The following is an 18,154-nucleotide window of genomic DNA, read 5'->3' on the forward strand; positions in this document are numbered from 1 at the left end:
CTAACTTCTTCCTCAAACCTAGAAGCAGGTAGTCTGTTAAAGCACTCAAATTGCAAGCATGAATTTATTAAACGTTCTATATGCTAACTTAAGTTCTTACTATAAACAGGTCTCTACAGATTCTTGAACAGCCCCCATTAATATATTTGTAGACCTCCTTAGGAGCCAAGTGTCATCTACCTCACACATCTTATGTCTAGACACAGGGACATCTGACACAGCTATAGTAGATTCTATTAATCCAACTTCAGAAGCTGTCACTGTGAATGAAGTGGAAATTTCCCTGGCTGTCAGAAAATAAATGCTTCAGGGAATGCTGCATAACCACATACAGAAACCACTTCTCTATTCCCAGACTCTCAACACCAGTCTACTCTTGGAATCCTTCCCAATTTGAAGACCAACTATAGACCAACGGAGAATTATTGGGTCTCCATACTTTAACAACAGAACCTCTGTATCTTACATCTGAATGCATCCAATCTCGAGAGAAGCCAGGCTTCCACTGGTGGGAAAAGATCAGAGGCAGCATTCCAAGCCAAACTGTATCCAGCTTTATTAAAGATACTTTTCATAAACAATCATGGTATTTCAGGCAGGACATGGGCACACAATCGTTAACAGTATACAACTTTCAATCTCCCTTCTTGGATGGACTACCAAAAAATCAGAAAGCCACTATAAAATCCAATGAAGTCTTCATTTGATGCTCTGAGTAGGGAAAGTTTAGAGTGAGGGTTGACACTTCACATTTAGCATGTTGTTTAACAACTTTTCACAAGCCGACCCTGACTTTCAGAAAATGAAATGAAAATGGCAGAATTATCAATCTGAAGATCCACAATCTAGAAAAGGAAATCATTGTTCTTGTGGGACAGCATCTCAACGTCACTGGCAAGTCCAGAATGCTTGACACACTGGTAACATCAATTTTTGGGAGTCAGGTCCCAATAGGTCTCTGGGCTTAAGGGAGTTAAGTCTATGCTGATGGCAGAGGAAAGGAGGACATAAAATGAACTGGGAGTTTTCCCATACCACAAGGCATTTGTGCCAAGGTGGCTACAGGTGTCAACATCAGGGAATCCCTCCTCCTGGGAGCCAAGAGGAAGTCTCTCAAAACTAGCAGGGAAAGGTGCTTTCCCCACATCAATCCAGCTTTGGAGACATTGTACTAGTGACATATGCTCCTTCCCCAAAAAACAACAATGAAGTGTTCTGTGTGCTAACAACATAGCTTAAAAAAAAAGTAAAACAAAATTCTGCATTTTTATAAAACTTGATAAAAAATAGTATTTCAAACTGTACAGTCACCAGAAGTACACAGTTATCAAAAATGCACACACTTCACTTGGCATCTCCAGCACCTTCAGCTTTTTGTGCCTAAAAGAAAAAGAAGACAGATTAACCCAACATGTGGATTTTAAAACTTGGTCCACATTCCACTTACAGTATCATTTTGTTCCTAGGCCAATGTTCAGGCCTGGGATATTTAGGACACCAAGACTCTACTTCTTTTGAGAATGGGCTTGCCGGGCAACTTTGTTAAGATACCTCCTGGTCAGGCCTTGCTGTAGAACTAGGAAAGAGGGCACGAGACTGAGGTTATTTCCAACTTTAAGTCTCTTATAGTGCATACTGTACTGAGTGTAGTATCTCACGACAGGACAGCATAGTGCCCTTAAGGTAAAAGCAGAGATTAAGAATCCAACGTGAAGAATCCTATCTATGTTAACAGGAAAATGGTAACACGTTTAGAGTGATCTAGATAAAAGAAAAGGGTAGTAAGTTTCTGGGATCAGTAACCAATTGAGTAAGCACACTTAAACAGCAACTATACCTGGTCTGTTTTGGCATCTCCATTTTCTGCAGGGTTATTCCCATCCTTGCCGGCATCAGCTTTTCCCTTTTTCCCTTTGGGTACCTTCTCTCCCTTCTACAAGTGAGGAAAAATAGAACTGTTTCTCCCCCTTTCATATTACTAGCATATGGAGGCAAAGTTCTGCACAAGGTAGGTCAGTTTATGAAGACATACCCTTTTCTTGCCCTTGTAAGAACTGTTAACTAAAACTATAAATCGTAATTTGTGGTCTTGAACATACAAAAATTCATACGCAAGTGTAACCAATAGACTAAAACCAAACACTTAAGATTTAAGTACAATTTTCTGTAAAATGATGACAAAATTCTCAATTAGAAACCCAATGTTAAGCTACAGCCATATCATCCTGAATGTGCCCGATCTCGTCTGATCTTGGAAGCTAAGCAGGGTCAGGCCTGGTTAGTACTCAGATGGGAGAAAGCCAATGTTATAAATATTACCACTAAGACAAGGTACCAAAACAACTTATGGAGTCATGAATATGCTGAATTAGGTGAAGGTAGCGAGAGTATTCTGAGACAGTCTCACTGTTCAGGCTGGCCATGAGTTCACTATACAACCTAGGCTGGCCTCAAACTCATGGTGATTCTCCTGCCTCAGCCTCCCCAGTGCTGGGTTAAAGGCATGAACTACCACACTGGGCAGAAACAGTTCTGTGAAAAATATCAATTCTAGTGTTAGTACAATTGTCTCTCAGTCCCACTTACCTTTGCAGGGGCCTTTTTAGGCTTGGGCTCTGGCTTTGGAGGAGCTGGTTTCTTATTTTGGCAAGCAGAAAAGATAAGAATATTAATACAATGGCCCAAAGTAAACAACCCACAACCAGACCACAGTACTAACAGCTTAGAATTTTCTACTTGTGAAAGTTTTTCCGGGTGGCTTTCATTTACAATGTAACATAAGCATCCCCCCTTGGCTAGAGTCACTAGAATTTCAAAACCCATTAATTCCAAATGTGCAATAGCCTGAGGTAGTCATTCAAACCACCTTCTAATCAATCCACCTGAAGCAAGGTTGTTTTCCAATGCCTTTCAGTTTCAAGAATACGGAAAAAAAAATTAAAGTATACACTTACAGCAGACAACCTTGCGGATCTTCTCTGTGGCTATTAAAATAAAACAAGAAAGTTAGAAAAATAAGCAAACGTTTTGTCCCAATTTTATTACAAGTGAAAGCAGTGTCTTTGGCAAATTCAGGCCTTGGGCTGTGGTTCTTTCCAAACGAGAGTCCTGTGGTCCTTACTGTCCAAGGCTCTGTACACCCTCTCCAGAGAATAAGACTTACTTCGTCCTTCACCTTGGCTTTATCACCTTTAGCATCCCCTTCAGCCTAGAAAATATAAAGACAAAAAAAAAAAAAATCTAGCTTCTGAGAAAATCCTCAGTTGAGTCCCTAAACTTAACAAGGTTTTAAGACAAAATTTAGAAACATCAGCTTCTCAGGACACACACGCCCAGCTTTCAGCAAGTAGCCGAGGTGCCCAGGACGCTCTAAGCTCGCCCTCTGAGCACAAGGCGCACACGGAGGGCCCGCGACCGCGCCAGGCAAGAGCAACAGCTGCAGCTGGTGCAAACAAACCCTCCGGAGGCGGAGCCGGGCGCCGTTGTCATGGCAGCCGTCGAGGGCGGGTGAGGGAGGCGCGCGCGACCCAGGGAACTCGTGGGCGGAGGCGGCGGCGCGCGTCTCGAGCGAGGAACTAGTGCGGGCGGAGGCGGAGCCACACCGCCCAGCCCCGCCTCCTCGCGGCGGCGGTTTTTTGGCGGCAGCGCGTTACCCCGCCCGCCAACCCCGAGCGCCGCCTTCCCGCCCTTTCGGGTTTGAATCGCCCGCCCGCCGGGAGGAGCGGGAGGGGGCCTGGCGGTGGGGGAGGGGGCACGAGGCGGGCGCGACGAGCCCGAGGGGAGCGGGATAAACAGCCGCCAACATGGCTCCTCCCGCCGCGGCCGCCGCTCCTCCAATATGGCCTCTGGCGCCCGCGGGCAGCTGCGCCGCGCTGGGGTAGCCTGAGGCCGCCGACCCCGCCTTGAGGACCGAGCTGGCGGCTCGCCCGCTCGGCCCGCGTCGACTCTCGCGGACCGAGCTGGGAGGCGGCGGCGGCAGTGGCGGAGCGGCGGCGGCCTGGTGCCTGCGGCCCTCGCGCCACGTACCTTTCTCTTGGGCATGGTGGCGACGGCGGCGGGACGCAGGCGCTGGACGCGAGATGCAGCGGTGCGCGGCTTTGGTCGGTCCAGGGGTCGTTCTCGCCTCTTCCTCACACTGCTCGGGCTCCGGGGGGTTTATAAAGTTTTTATAGCGCTGGGAGCCCCGGACCGGTTAGAACCGGATTTCACCTCCCGCCGCCGCTCATTGGCCCAGCTGGGGTCACGTGGGCGGGGTTTAAACTCACCTCCTCTGGAGGGAGTGAGGAGGGGAGTGGGGGGGAGGGCGCGCGAGACGGTGCCGCGCCGAGGGGGTGGGGGCGCAGTGGGGGAGGCGCGCGTCAGAGGCAATAAATGAGGGGTACGCGAGTCGGCGGACTCGGTTTCGCTCCCGCCAAGAGCTGGCTTTTCCAAACTACTAAGTTCCTTCCACCTTATGCAACGGAGCTACCCACTTCTCCAAGCCGTGCGACACTCAGGGCGCATCTCGGCGGTTTTCCTTCCTGTTCCCGCTGGGGGCCCCAGAAGAGGGGTTTGCGAGGCCTGGCTGCGCCACTCTGCTCCACTGGAGGCGGGAGGAGCACGCCGCTCGAGGCACAGGCTGCAACGCCCGGGGCCAAAGATGACGTTCGAGTGGGAAAAGAGCGGGGAGGCCAGCTTGGAGCAGCTGGACGTGCATCCTTCCAAGCTGCCACTCCGGGGAAGCCCTTCGTACGCCTCACCTGGAAGGCGGTTCTGCTTGAGGTGGGGTGGGGGCTTGCCAGGCACACTTCACACGCAGAGGTGCCTTTCGGGTACTGCGGGGCAGGTAGGAGCTGTCCTTTCAGCACCCGTTGTACAGCCTCCTCCCCAAAGGCTAATGAAGCCCCCCAACGCGTGTCGGGTGACTCCCTTAGGTCCCTGCATGCCTGGACCTCAAGACTCCATCACAGAATGATGGAGGGGGCCCTCCAAGAAGGCTGTTACTCCCCTCCCCCAGCACTACCGGTCTTGATACATCTAGCCCAGCTGCCCCCACCCGACGCGGCCACCAAGCTGGGGCGCTGCAGACACCGCAGCTGGCGAAATCCCTCCTTCCACTGTCAAGCTGGTTTCCTTTCACTTGCGCGAGGAAAAAGAGGGTGGAGGAAAGCGCCCGAGGATTAGGAAACAGTAGAGGAACAGGTGTGATGGCAAAAGGGCTGTTACAGTGCCCTCCTGCCCAAAGCCATGGGGTCCTGGAGCTAACCAAATGTACTGAGACAAGGTAAGCAATTGGAACAGCAAGATAAAGTGTTCTTCCTTTGCAATTAGCAAACAAATCTTAAATCTAAAAATTAAAAAAATTCTACTTGAGACCGAGGGCAGCACAGGAACAGGAGATAAATATCATGAGAGGTGGGAGGACATATAAATAGGCCCCCGCTGAATTCATGGAGCAAAGGTAGAAGCTGGCTTGTACGACTCAAAACAGAAAGGAGACTACCACCACAAGTTCAGACCAAGTATTCTGCAGTTCTTGCTCCTGGGCAGCACTGGACATTCTGCTTCTTTGCACGCTCGTGCCTCCTGGGGCAGCTCCTCCCTACTCCACCCAGAGCACCTTTCCCAGAACACAGGACCTCCGGCCAAAAAGAGATGCCAGTCCCATTAATCACGTCTGCTGTACCCCCAGCATGAGGGAGTCAGAGAAAGTAGACAACCCAACAGCCGTGCTCACAAGGCAGATTCCGTTTGCTGCCTGCAGCCCCTCATTCCCGCCTTAATTGTAGGGCTCTGCATTATAGCCGAATAATTCATGCCTTCCTAATTACGGCTGTCAACAGCCCCATTGTAAAGCTGGAAAACGTACAGCACCTGCTCTCCAGGAACCCTGTGCCAGGGACTGGTAGTGGGGAGTGCCAGGTGTGTAGGGGGCCTTGCCAAAGGGTGCACTGATTGGCTTTGCAATCATAGCTGGCATTTGTGCTTGATTCTAGGAGAAGGAATGATGGCCAAAGGGTCTCCAGTGCCAGATATCCAGGCACAGAAAGGGAGCACGATACCAGAGCACAGAAAAGTCACAGGTCTAAAGAATATACTCAACACTGCTTGCCAAGGTCCCACCTCTCCCAGAGGGAGTTGCTGGGCACACAGCTTGCAGAGTAAGATGACTGAAGAGTAGCATTTGGTTGGTATTACCAGCTGATATTTGCTGCTGTGGGATACCTGAAGCGGAGTTGCTCAGACAGCGCTTCAAAGGCACTAATCCTCTCAGCAGCTCTGCACGGATGCCTGGCAGGGGAAGTAAGAGAAAGGACACAGCCTTGACTCTACCCTCACCTTCCTGCTGGGGAAGCCTTGGCCCTCACAGGCAGAGGGCCTCGAACAAGTTCTGCCGTGCTGAGACTACATTGTCTCAGGGCCTGCTTAGGGAGCCAGGTCAGAGAGCTGAGGGAAGCCTTGAAGACAGGAAGAGTTCTAGATGGTGAGGGCAGGAGGCAGAGTCACTTGGGAGAAGGGCTTGGTTCTACTCAATCCTGATGGTTACAGGGAAAGAGGCCAATGTTCCACTAGACCACCAGGGCCTACAGGACCTTCTGTTACCCTGTAGCCATGGAGTGGGCCGGTCTCACTGAGGAGTGGAGGCTGGCCCCATGCCCCGCAAGAGGCAGAGAAAAGCTTGTGTGGGCTGAGTCGACAATAGGTAATTGGATTGTAATCACCCGCCTGGCTTCTGAGCGCCATTGGGGGCGCTGAGCCTTTCAGTGAGCAATCAGTACTGCGTGGTGGGAGGGGTAGAGATTCAATAGCAAATCCCAGGTGGAGAGCCAAGGGGAGGAGCAGCAGATGGGCAAATTTTCTTTCTGCCTCTCCCGCCCCTTTCTTCCTTGCCCAAATTATGCTGGCTGCCTATTAGCTATTTATCAGCAGATTCAAGGTAGAGCCAAATCTTTTGTGAAAGTCAGGTGGAAGACTAGGACAGATGGGTTAAGGTGCAGGCTTTGAGAAGACTTCTTCCCTGCAATACTGCATGCTGAAGGATATGCTAGTGGAAAAAGAAAGTGCATCTAGGGGCACAAGCAGTGGTGGCAAAGGCAGATGGGGCAGGCAGCCAATGAGCTGCTCCCCCTCCAACTGGTGACCAGAGTTGGATTTAGTGTGCTTGTGGGAAATTCTCACCCTCAATCCTGCCCAAGGGCCACAGGCAGCCCAAAGGTATCTACAGCCAGCAGATCTGACCCTGGGGACTCCCCTGGCAAGCAAGGGGAGCATAATTCATCATTAGGAGGGGGCGTGTCTTTCACCAAGAAAAGAAGGGAATGGGGCCCTGGAGGCAGAGGGCAGGGCAAAGTGGCAGGTGGCCAGCCTCACTCAGGCTGATGCAGTGCCCAGATGTGCCAGCCAGTCAGCCCGCTTGAGTTCCAAGGCCTGCAGGAAGCCTTGGACTCGCTCTTCTCGTCTGGCTAAGAGTTTGTGCAAGCGTGTCCGTCGGAGCTGGGCGTCCCCACTGGCCTGGAGCCCCTCTTGAAGCAGCTGCTCTGTCACTGCAGCCTGGTCCCTCTCCAGCTGGTGGCTCTTCCGTTCTTCTGCATACATGTCTCTGGCCTTCTGCTAGAGAAAAGTGGGATTTGGGGTAGGGAGATCATTTTAGGTGTGGGTGGAACTGGATGGAGGAGGTGGGGTGGGGCTCAGGGTGGGTCAATGAAGGAGTTTGTTCTAGTTTTGCTAAGGTTTGGGAGGAGGTGTGCAGTGGGCAGTGCCCACATTGTACAGACATGGCAGTGGCAGTTGTGGTTTCATCTTAGTTTGTGTGGAAGCATCTCGATTCCTTAAAATTGTCAGGCTTGTACTTGGAAATGAACCACGTAAATGTGGGTCTGACTTCTGATTTCCCTACTAACTAGCTACGTAGCTTTAGGCAAATCCTCTCCTAACCTCATTTCTTCATTTGTAAAGTGGGAGTTGTGCTACCTTCAAGAGTGGTTTTAAGGATTAGAGATAATATATGCAAAATCCTATCATATTAGCAGGCTCTCAGACAGAAACAGCAATTTTACATGTTATTATTGTCTATTTTCTGCTGTAGGGAAGGTCCTATCCCTGTCCATGGCACTATTCATCAGGTCACTTCCTGTGTTCTCCCAAGTTATTCTGAGGGTACTATCCTTCCGATTCCCTGAACTATTTTCAGGGTTCAGCTCTCATCTACCTCCTGCATGGAGACAGGCCTGACTCTCCCAGCAAAGGCCCCTCTCATGAACACCCTAAGAAACAGGTTCAGCTCCCTTAAACCGCTTACTGTATCTGTCTAGAACAGGCGTTAAGTGTCCACAGTCCACTTTTTTTGTTAGAAAAGCCATTGCTAAGCGTGGCAGTGTACACATGTAATTTTAGTATTCTGGGAGACTAAGGTGGGAAGAACTTAATTTTGAGCCCATCCTGGGCGACTTAATAAGATCCTGTCTCAAAATTTTATTTAATTTATTTTTTTGAGACACAGTCTCACAATGTAGCTTAGGCTGGCCCTGAACTCACTATATAGCCCAGGCTGGGCTCAAACTCATAGCAATCCTCCTGCCTCAGCCTCCCGAGTGCTGGGATTACAGGCATGTACCACCATGCCTGGCCTATCTCAAATTAAAAACAAAACAAAACAAAAAAACTTTTTAAAGCAAGGGTTGGGAGCTGGGTGCAGTGGCACACGCCTGTAATCTCAGGATGTGGGAGGCTGAGGCAGGAGTGTTGCCATGAGTTCAAGGCCAGCCTGAACTACATAGTGGGACCCTATCTCACAAAACCAAAGACAGAAAAAAAGGGGTGGGGGGCCCTAGGGCCATAGTTCAGGATAAAAACCCTGGGTTCAGTCGCCAGTACCCACCGCCCCCCCCCCCATGGCCCTTGAAGACTCCATAGAGTCCCCAGGGCTCTTGGTTTTTTGGGGGGTTTTTTGGTACCAGGGATCAAACTTGGGACTTTGCACTTGTGAGGCAGGCAGTGGGACCACTGAGCTAAATCCCCGGCCCACCCAGGGCTCTTGGAACTAGCTCTGACACCAGCTGGCAATCCTATTCCCTCGCAGCACACTTCTCAGACCTGTGTGTCTCCAGATAAACCAAGAACTCCTTGGGCTGGGGATGTGGCTCAGTGGTAGAGCTCTTGCCTTGCACAAGGTACTAGGTTCGATCCCCAGCACCACTAAAAACAACAAAATCATGAACTCCTAGAGGGCAGAGACTGCTTTTTCCTCTTTGGCACTTGGGACACCCTATACATTCAATCACCTCACCATGTAATCCCAGAGTGTAAGGGAGGATGTGGCAGGCAGAAAAAGGGGGAAATCCCTCTGGAGTAGAACCAGAACCTGGCTGTGCATCACTGGTTGCTGCCAGTCTGTCTGACCCACAGAGCCTTTACACTAGAGCTCCTTCTGCTAAGCCTATTCCCTAAGTGAGCAACTAGGTTCTCCTATAGCAAGGCTGGCAAACCCATGGCATGAGTGCTGCAGCGGGCTGTTTGTATCACTGAAAGCTCTAAAAAGTTTACCATCACTGGCCTATAGACTATCCATAGGTATCTTATACCCCAATGACCTTGCCACATTCTACCCTGTGTTATGAAACCTTGCATTCATGGCTTTGTCCCAATTAGCCTTGAATGCCTGCATCCTTTAAAGAATGACCTGCATGCCAGGAATGGTGGCACACAGTTGTAATCCTAGCACTCAGGAGGCTGAGGCAGGAGGATCACCATGAATTCAAGGCCAGCCGGGGCTACATAGTGAATTCAAGACCAGCCTGAACTGCATAGTGACACCCTGTCTCAACACCCCACCCCCACAAAACAATGACATCCGTGTGTACAAGCACTTTGTTGTCCCACTTGACCCTCACAATGGAGCTATGAGGGAGGTACTAACTGTTGTTGGAGGTTCAGAGAAATGGTATGCTAAGGTCTCTTAACAGTAAAGTCTACTGTATGAATTGAAGATGACAAAGGAGAAGTCTAGACTCTTCTTCCTGTAGGTTCTTGAGCAGTCTTAGTTAACACTACAGACATGAGCAGTTGCTCTATAGCTCTCCATCTCACTGGAAGGGCTTCTTCATGGCCTTGGTCAGAAGGAACCGTGGGTACTATGTACAAGACTGTTGGGGCTATGGAGTGGTACAGGACACAGTCCCAGAAATCTGGGTGCTCATGGTAATTTGGACACTGCCACCTATACAGAGTAACACAGGATAGAATGTAGAAGAAGTCATCAGGGAGGCAAAAGGACATGCAAACACAGAAGAGAAAACAGTTGTGGTGAGTGAAGGACAAGGAGCAGTGAAATGTCATAGGCAGAATTTGAGCTGCCCTTTAACCAATGGGCAGGTGGGGTGTATGGAGGGAAGAGCACATTCTGGTAGTGGAAAAAAAGGGAAAAGTAACATGAAATGGAAGAGCTTGCTTAGACCAGAGCAAGTCTGGTTGGAGTACTGAGGTCTGAGGAATACTCACCCCTCTAAGGCTAAATCTTACCCTACAAATGGAGATGGCTGGGTGACTACTGGAGACAGTCATGGTGCTTCAGATAGCAAAGTCTGATCCCTAGCAACTGACACCTGGGCCTTTCATCCTGGTAAGCTCCTCTAGGTTCAGAGCCAAGCTCCCTGGCCTCTGCCTTGGATTCCTGTGGAGAACACAGACACACTTGGCCGGGCCTAGAGACAGAGCAGCTGAGACTTGGACAATGGGAACTTGGGCGATGAGGCAAGAGCACAGACATGGAAATAGAAAAGTAGAGAGTATGGAACAAGGAAATGTGAAGAGCTGGCTGTGGTGGTAACACCCCTGTACTCGGAGCACTTGGGAGGCTGAGGCAGGAGGATTGCCACAAGTTTGAGGCCAGCCTGGGCTACATAGTGAGATCAAGGCCAGCGTGAGCTACCTAGCAAGACCCTATCTCAAAAATCAAAAGAAAAAAAAAGCGAAGAGTCCAGTTCGCCCATAATACTGGGTATATAAATAAGAAAAGAGAAAAAAAGGTGGAAAAGATCTTTCTGGCCTCACGCCAGACAGATGAAAATGTTGTTAGTCTAGAATCTACCTTTAGTGCTCCTGCTGAAGTACAAAGATTTCTAGAAACAGAGCTATGAGGGCTCCTAGATAAAGAAGGCCAAGCCAGGGCACCCACGGATCCCTGCTGGAAAAGGCCTTCAGGATGCTCAATGTCTCTGTTACTTTGTTTCCTGACTCTGGGGACAATAACAATAGTATCTACCTTAAAACACTTCATAGAAACTGTGTAAAGATGCCTAGAAGAGCTCAATAAAGATCCCCATTTGATTCATGGGTACAAACAAAATGGATCTCTCATTGTCTCTCTCTCTCTGGTGGTCCTGGGAATTGAACCTAGGGCTTTTGCACTAAGCTACATACCTAGTACCCCTGCTTTGAGACAAAGTCTCTTGAAGTTATTAAATTGCCCAGGCTGGGCTTAAACTTGTGATTCTCCTGCCTCCACCTCCCAAAGTGCTGATTACAGGTGTGCACCACCATGCCTGGCTACAAAATGGAACTTACTTTTTTGGTACTGGGGATTGAACTCGGGACCTTGTGCTTGTGAGGCAGGCAGCGGAACCACTGAGCTAAATCACCAGCCCCAAAATGGAACTCTTTTTTTTTTTTTTTTTAAATGGAACTCTTAATAGTTGTCTCAAACACTTTCCACCCATCCCAGGAAACAGCAAAACCATCTATCCAACTGCTCAGTCCGAAACTTGGTTCCTAATAAAACTTGGTTCCTAATAATGTTGGTGTTTGTATTTATTTGCTTTATCTTACTTTATCCTGATTTATTTATAAATCTTTTTTCTTTGTTTGGCTTTTTCTGCATGCTTTTTTTTTTTTTGGTACCAGGGATGGAACTCAGGTCCTCGTGCTTGCAAGGTAGGCAGCAGAACCACTGAGATAAATCCCCAGCCCTTTTGTTTGGCTTTTTGGGACAGGTCTCCCTTGCTCTGTAATTCAGGTTGGCCTTGAACTCATGGCAATCCTGGCTCACCCTGCCAAGTGCTGGGATCACAGACCTGTGCCACCACACCTGGGTAAAAGAAGTTTCAAAATTATATTATCAACACACCACTAGCAATAGGTCTCAGTAGTGTTTAAATCTGCTTTCTAGTTTGCATTATTACCCTTAAAACAGATTCCACTAAAAATGTATAGTCTAAGAATTGTGTTCAGGAAATCTAAATTTTTTACATTTTCTGGGGGATTACGATATTACCTTGATATAGTTTCATTTGCTTTTTTTTGGTACCTGGGATCAAACTCGGGTCTTTGCGCTTGCAAGGCAGGCGGTGGAACCACTGAGCTAAATCCTCGGCCCTCATTTGCTTTTATTTTAACATTTGTTTCATCACTTACCTTCAGTCCTACCCTGCTCAATTGCCACTACCCTATCTCGAGGTACATCCTTTCTCACTTTCGATATGGCAAGAATTTTATTTCTTGGCTCTGCCTCAAGGTCCTGATTGTTTTTGTTTTTTGTGCTGGGGACTAAGTCAGGTAATTTACACAAGCAATCTCCCATTGAGCTATAGCTCCAGTGCTTTGAAAAATTTTATTTTGGGGGCTGAAGATTTAGCTCAGTGGTTCCGCTGCCTGCCTCCCAAGTACAAGGTCCCAAGTTTGATCCCCAGTACCAAAAAACAAAACAAAACAATTTTATTTTTGAGGGCCAGGAATATGGCTCAGAGGCACAGCATCTGCCTGGCAAGCTCGAGGCCCTGAGTTCCATTCCCGGTACCAAAAAGAGAAAAAAAAAATTTTATTTTTATTTATTTATTTTTGCTTAAATTCTTTTATTGGTACATTTTAGGTATACAATACTCTTACATTTATCATTGGGTGCTTGTACCTGTACATGATGTATCTTGGTTCTTATTTTTTTCCCCATTAAAATTTTTATTTTAGGCTGGGGATTTAGCTCAGTGGTTCCACCGCCTGCCTCACAGGCGCAAGGTCCCGAGTTTGATCCCCGGTACCAAAAAAAAAAAAAAAAAAAAAAAAATTTTATTTTTGAGATCACTAAATTACTTGGGCTGGCTTCAAACTTGTAATCTTCTTGCCTCAGCCTCCTGAGCAACTGGGTTGACAGGTGTGCACCACCACGTCTGGCTCCTGAGTGATTTTTACCAAATGCCAATCAGGTCCAGCCATTCCCCTATTAGTCCTTCAGTTTTGTTACCATGACCCACCAAGCTCTTCAGGAACAGAGGCCTGTTCCCCTCAGGGTCATCTCATCCCTCTCCCTTCAGGCATACTGGCATTTTGTTTTATCTTACAAAATCCAAACTTTATATTCTTGGTATCCTTGGCCTCTTTCATTACCTTCTAGCACATCAATTTGTATTATTTTATTGCCTCATTATAATTAAAAATTATCTTACATATTTTTTGTTTACTGTCTACTTAACCAAAAATATAAGCTCCATGAAGGCAGTGATCTTGTCTGACTGGCTAGCAGCTCATCCTCCTATACCTAACACTGTGCCTGAGTCACATACTAGGGACTCAATAAACATTTATGGAATGGATGAAACCTGAGGTGATTCCACTGACAGGATGTACAAAATGAGAAATTTGGAATTACTATAAGCCTCTTGGGCAGCCAAATTACAGACCCATACACATGCAGAGCCATAAAAGCCCATGCGGCTAGCACCTCTGGGTTTCAGGCAGAGTCACTGTGGTCTTACTTTACACATCCAGTTCTAACATGCTTGATTAGCTGGTTTCTTTGACTATAACAGCTGATTTAAAATAGTAAACAGGAAGAGGGATGATGCCAAAATTAGCCATTGACAACAGTAAGAAATGAAAGAGGGAAGACACAGAAAAATATACAAGAAAGCCAGGTGTGGTGGTGCATGCCTGTAATCCCAGCACTCTGAGAGGCTGAGGTAAGAGGATCACAAGTTTGAGCCCAGCTTGGGCAACTTAGCTAGACCCTGTCTTTAAAAAATTAATTAATTAATTAAAAGGTCTGGGGGGCTGGGGATTTAGCTTAGTGGTGCTGCCACCTGCCTCAAAAGCGCAGGATCCCGAGTTCGATCCCCAGTACCACACACACACACACACAAAAAGTCTGGGGAACATAGCTCAGTGTGAAGGCTCCTGTGTTAAAAAGAAAAAAAAAAATTAAAGATATCCTAAAGCTAGGTATTTGGGGACCATTTAACTCAGAGTAAACAGCTCTACTATTCAAGGTCATGGCTGTACAAAGAAGTGTTTAAAGATGGTAGATTCCAATATAATTATCATCATCATTAGAAAGTGATTATTCTAATCATCATGATTATTAGCAAGTGCCTAGTATAGAGTAGGTGTTGATGAATTATGTACAAGATCCATTCCAGAAAGTTTTCCATCAAAAGGGTAAAAAAATTTTAATTCTTAGGGGCAGCTTTGATTATGTGGAAAAATCTGATACTCATTCCTGACAGTAAAAATTGAAGATTTGCTATTTTTCTTTTCACTTGTTCTAATCATATTTCAGTTTCTTCATATTCTGACCTATGACCAAGAAGATTGAGAAGTCCTAACTTACACCATTATTTCTTTGTGGCCATTATCACTCTAAACTTAAGAAACAAAAAGTGAAGCAAGAAATAGCAACCAGGAATGATGGTGCATTATCTATAATCCCACCATTCTGGGAGGATGAGGCAAGAGGACTGTATGGCCTTGGCAACTTAAGTAATTAGTGAGACCCTGTCTCATGATAAAAAGGACAGGGGATGTAGCTCAATGTGAAGGCCCTGGGTTCAACTTCCAATACCAAAGGGGGGAAAAAGCAGCTTCAGGTTTCATAGCTGGGCTTAACGGTATTTACCTATAATCCTACACTCTGAGAAACTGACACAGGAAGATGTGAAGTTTGAGCTTAGCCTAGGTAACTTATTGACAAAAGGAGACTCCTGTCTCAAAATTTAAAAAACATAAAGATAAAAATAAGTTACGTTAAATTAAATTTAGGTTCCTAATTCTGTGGGCTTGGGACAATTACTTATTCTCTTTGCCATTCTGCTCTCATATCTGAAAAGTAAAAACCTGCTGGGTTATTAAGTAAAATAAGGAAATGTACATGAAGTAGCCATGTACTTAGTATGTTAGCCACACCACCTACACCACTATTACTATTTATGCTCATCAGATGCAGGTGACTGCCTCTTAATGAAAACTGTTTCAAGATTTGGTAATCAAAATTGAAAGTAGAAAATAATTTTACAAAACTGAAAGATAATACTATTTTATTCTTAATCCTTTCAGTAAGAGACTTGGGTTTTGTATATTTCCACTGTTACAAACCCCCACCCAATACCACCCCTACCACTGAGACCTAAATCCAGCACCTTTGGACTGAGTTACATCCCCTGACCATTTTGTATATACATTTTGTTTGTTTGAGACAGGGTCTTGCTATGTAGTTCAGGCTGGCCTTGAATTCACTATGATCCTATCTCACACCCTCCCAAGTGCTGGGGTTACAGGCATGCGCGACCACATACAGCATGTATATACAGTATTTTGAGACAGGGCCATGCTAAATTGTTAAATTGCCCAGGCAGGGCTAGAACTGGTAATCCTCCTGCCTCAGCCTCCCAGTGTTGGGATTATAGGCATGTGCCCCATGCCTCTTTTTTTTTTTTTTTTTTGAGACAGTGTCTTGCTGTGTTGCCCAGGGCTCCCTTTAATTTCCACTATTTTGCCTCAGCTTCTTAAGTAGCTGGGACTACACACCACTGTACCTGACTACAATCTTTGTTAGGCTAATATGTGGTAGTACATGCCTGTAATCCCAGCACTCTGAGGCTGAAGCAGGAGGATCATGAGTTTGAGGCCAGCCTGGGCTACATAGTGAGTTCAAGGCCAGCCTGAACTACATATTAAGAGCCTGTCTCAAAAAAAAAAAAAAAAAAAGAAAAGAAAAAGAAAAAACAATTTCTCTGACAAGGCTTTTCCTTAATCTTTAGGGGATAAAAGACTTATACTGACTCCCATCTCCCTCCCTGCCCCCTTAGGTACTGGGGATTAATTAAACCCAGGACCTTTACACTGAGCTACATCTCTAACCCCCTACCTCCCACTTTTCTCCCTTTTTTGGTGTTTTGAGATAGGGTCTCACTTTGGGGGTTTTTTGTTTGTTTTTTAAGTTTTTTGAGACAGGGTCTTGCTATATACTTCCAGCTAGCCTTGAACTCACTATGTAACTTATGCTGGCCTCAAACTTGGGAGGGATCCCCCTGCCTCAGCCTTCCAAGTGCTGGGATTATAAGCGTGCACTACCACACCTGGCAGCATCTAGGCTGGCCTTCAACTCACAGTGATCCTCTTGCCTCAAGCATGTGCCACCACACCCAGCTTTTTCTTATTTTTCATTTTGAGATTGGGTCTTTATTAAGTCACTAAATTGCTTAGGTCAGGCTAGAACTTGTGATCTTCCTGCTTCAGCCTCCCAGAGGGCTGGGATTATCTGTATTTACCAACATGCCCAGCTTCCCACTCCCATCTCTTATTGGTTTTATGCCCTTGACTTGATCATTCCTCTTTTATTTACTCATTTGTATAAGAGGAGTTAATAAGACCTACTCATTAGGTTCTTGGGAGCATTAAATGAGATTCTGTGCATTACATGTTCACAGTCCCTGACACAGAGCAAATGCTTGGCAAGTGGCAGCTACTGTTATCATTGTTATCATTACCATGCTTGTCAGGAATTACAGCAAGGTGTCAATCCATACTAACCTCCTCTTCTATACCATCCAGTCAAGCTGACCTTGAGCTCTTACCTGAAGCACGTTGTGGTTCATCTGGTACTGCAGGATAGCCTCACAAAGGTTCCAAAATGTGTATTCTGGCCATAGAACAGGTTGGAACACTAGGCAGGAATGGGAGGTCTGGGAACAATAGAGAAGGAAGAAGGTGTAGTTTAATAACACGTTTCTGGGCCACACTGTTGGTCAGTTCTCCAATGCAGGAGCAGGAAGAATCCCAGAAATGAGACAGCACAGCCATCCTGTGCAGCAGCTGTTTCCGCAGCTAAACCTGATTTCCTCATGGATGGTGGAGGAGTCACTTGGGGCAGTTAGATCACCTGCCTGTGGCAAATCCGGACTAAAATGAGACTAGATCATTATTTCCACCCCAATTTTTCTCAGAGCCAATTTTAGGACTATGAAGTAACATCTGGATTATGTTATTGGCTCTTGGCCCTTTGAGGTCATCTGAGACACACAGTTGATAAAAGTCAGCAATGAGGGCCAGGGATTTAGCTCAGTGGTTTCGCTGCCTGCTGTGCAAGTGGAAGGACCTGAGTTCGATCCCCGGTACCAAAAAAAAAAAAAAGTCAGCAATGAACAAATGGTAGTTGCTATTGTTATTTTTAAGTAGCAGCAGTACGGCACTGTGATTACATTCATAGATTCTGGAGCTAGAGTGCCTGGCTCTGAATTTTGGCTCTGTGATTTATCATCTATTTGACTTGGGGTGAGTTATTTAACCTTTTCGGGCCTTAGTTTCCTCGAGTATGTGACTGGATAATAGTTCTAGGGTACTATGAAGATTAAATGTACATGAAGTAAAACACAGCATGGTGAACTTGAATAATAATCACAGATCCCTTTTTGAGTACTTTTTTGGGGCCATGGTGGGGATCAAACTCAGGGCTTCATACATGCTAGGCAAGTGCTCTACCACTGAGTCTCAGCCCCAGCCCCTGGCACACTTGTGATAGCCACTGCCTGATACTGTTTGTGGTAATGAATTCAATGTCTCTTGTAGGATAATTTTAGTTGTCAAAGAGCTTGCTGTGCTAAACCAACATCACCTTCCCACAGTTCCCACAGGGTCCCATATATTTTCTCTGGGACAAGTTTGTTTATTCAAGTGACATTCTTCCAAATATTTGAAGGTTAGAATAGAGTTGCCCATTATCTGTTCTTAAGGTTGTAATAACTCCTTTGTTTTCTCTGGAGGGATCACTGCTGACTTGGTCACTGCCATATTTATAACACAAAGGAGAAACTCAACATTTTTTTTCTGAAATAATGAACTGTCACATTTTCCAGACCACTAATCTGCTTTCTTTCTGAGACATGAGATTCCTTGCTATCTAAGTTGCCTCTTCCAG

General features: G+C 46.5%; 2 protein-coding genes across 5 annotated transcripts in view; both read right to left on the bottom strand.

The window, feature by feature from the left end:
• Positions 1-539: 539 nt before the first annotated feature.
• Positions 540-4,489, bottom strand: Hmgn2 (high mobility group nucleosomal binding domain 2). The gene is made up of 6 exons (XM_004850652.4): positions 4,027-4,489; positions 3,164-3,208; positions 2,955-2,984; positions 2,587-2,637; positions 1,838-1,933; positions 540-1,380 (listed from the first exon to the last, which is right to left on the bottom strand). Exons 1-6 carry the CDS (start codon positions 4,039-4,041, stop codon positions 1,345-1,347), a joined length of 273 nt encoding a protein of 90 aa, XP_004850709.1. The 5' UTR covers positions 4,042-4,489; the 3' UTR covers positions 540-1,344.
• Positions 4,490-5,271: 782 nt separating this feature from the next.
• Positions 5,272-18,154, bottom strand: part of Dhdds (dehydrodolichyl diphosphate synthase subunit) — a 32,550-nt gene continuing 19,667 nt past the window's right edge. For 2 of the 4 annotated variants that reach the window (XM_021263117.2, XM_087215500.1), the window contains exons 8-9: positions 16,815-16,922; positions 5,272-7,587 (exon numbers count right to left, since the gene is read on the bottom strand). In XM_021263117.2, coding sequence (XP_021118776.1) covers positions 7,351-7,587; positions 16,815-16,922 — 345 coding nt within the window. In that variant the 3' untranslated portion in view covers positions 5,272-7,350. Of the gene's footprint in view, positions 7,591-16,814; positions 16,923-18,154 lie in introns of all 4 variants that reach the window. The other 2 variants (XM_004850649.3, XM_087215499.1) reach the window with 1 other exon arrangement.

The sequence above is a fragment of the Heterocephalus glaber genome, unplaced genomic scaffold, assembly GCF_053883595.1.
Source record: "Heterocephalus glaber isolate CG9 unplaced genomic scaffold, H.glaber_assembly_v1.0 deba00001452, whole genome shotgun sequence".
In the NCBI taxonomy this organism is placed as follows: Eukaryota; Metazoa; Chordata; class Mammalia; order Rodentia; family Bathyergidae; genus Heterocephalus; species Heterocephalus glaber.

What these genes read in the sequence shown, in the direction of transcription:
- Hmgn2 (XM_004850652.4), bottom strand. An exon ending in GATCCGCAAGGTTGTCTGCT is followed by an intron (nt 2,638 to 2,954) that starts GTAAGTGTATAC and finishes TGCCAAAATAAG; the next exon opens with AAACCAGCTCCTCCAAAGCC. An exon ending in CTAAAAAGGCCCCTGCAAAG is followed by an intron (nt 1,934 to 2,586) that starts GTAAGTGGGACT and finishes CCTCACTTGTAG; the next exon opens with AAGGGAGAGAAGGTACCCAA.